General features: G+C 52.8%; 1 protein-coding gene across 2 annotated transcripts in view; it reads right to left on the bottom strand.

The window, feature by feature from the left end:
- CUNH15orf52 (chromosome unknown C15orf52 homolog) overlaps positions 1–278 on the bottom strand; it is a 51302-nt gene extending 51024 nt beyond the window's left edge. For both annotated transcript variants that reach the window (XM_019473232.1, XM_019473234.1), the window contains exon 1: positions 160–278. In XM_019473232.1, the coding sequence (XP_019328777.1) occupies positions 160–180 (21 nt within the window). In that variant the 5' untranslated portion in view covers positions 181–278. The remainder of the gene's footprint in view (positions 1–159) is intronic.
- Positions 279–494: the final 216 nt, after the last annotated feature.

Genomic DNA, 494 nt, shown 5'->3' with positions numbered 1-494 from the left:
CGGTGCCTGCTGGCAGCCAGGCGAGGAAAAAAAACAACAAAGCAACAACCTCTGAAAGGCCACCCTGAAGGAAGCAAGTGCAAGTCGTTTCGTGGCCTTTTTGGGTGAGGGACCCCACCGCCCCGTGCCCCTCCCAGGCCCCACAAAGGCAGCACTCACAGCTCGGTGCATGTTGGACATCGGCGGCAAAGCCCAGCGGATTCCAGAGCAGAGCTAAAAGAGGAGAGCCATCAGACGGCCTTTCTCAGCACTGGTTGCACAGCATACAAGATCATGTTTTGATTACAAAAGCCTTGTCTGGGCTCCCAGCCAAGAGCACTGGCTGCCTAATATACCAAGCACAGACAGGGTTTTGAGTGCCTGTGTCCTCCTCTCCAATCTCACTCTCTTTTTAAAAGAAACACTCCCCCTTTTCCCCCCTCCTGACTCCTTTTAACTTCCTGATGCCACAAGCTCTGGTTCAAAGTGGGAAAAGCCAGGCAAACAATGAAAAA

Source organism: Aptenodytes forsteri, unplaced genomic scaffold (genome assembly GCF_000699145.1).
Source record: "Aptenodytes forsteri isolate BGI_AS27 unplaced genomic scaffold, ASM69914v1 Scaffold535, whole genome shotgun sequence".
Lineage (NCBI taxonomy): Eukaryota > Metazoa > Chordata > Aves > Sphenisciformes > Spheniscidae > Aptenodytes > Aptenodytes forsteri.
Note: the sequence above shows the minus strand (reverse complement) of the source record. Positions and strands in the feature narration are given on the sequence as shown.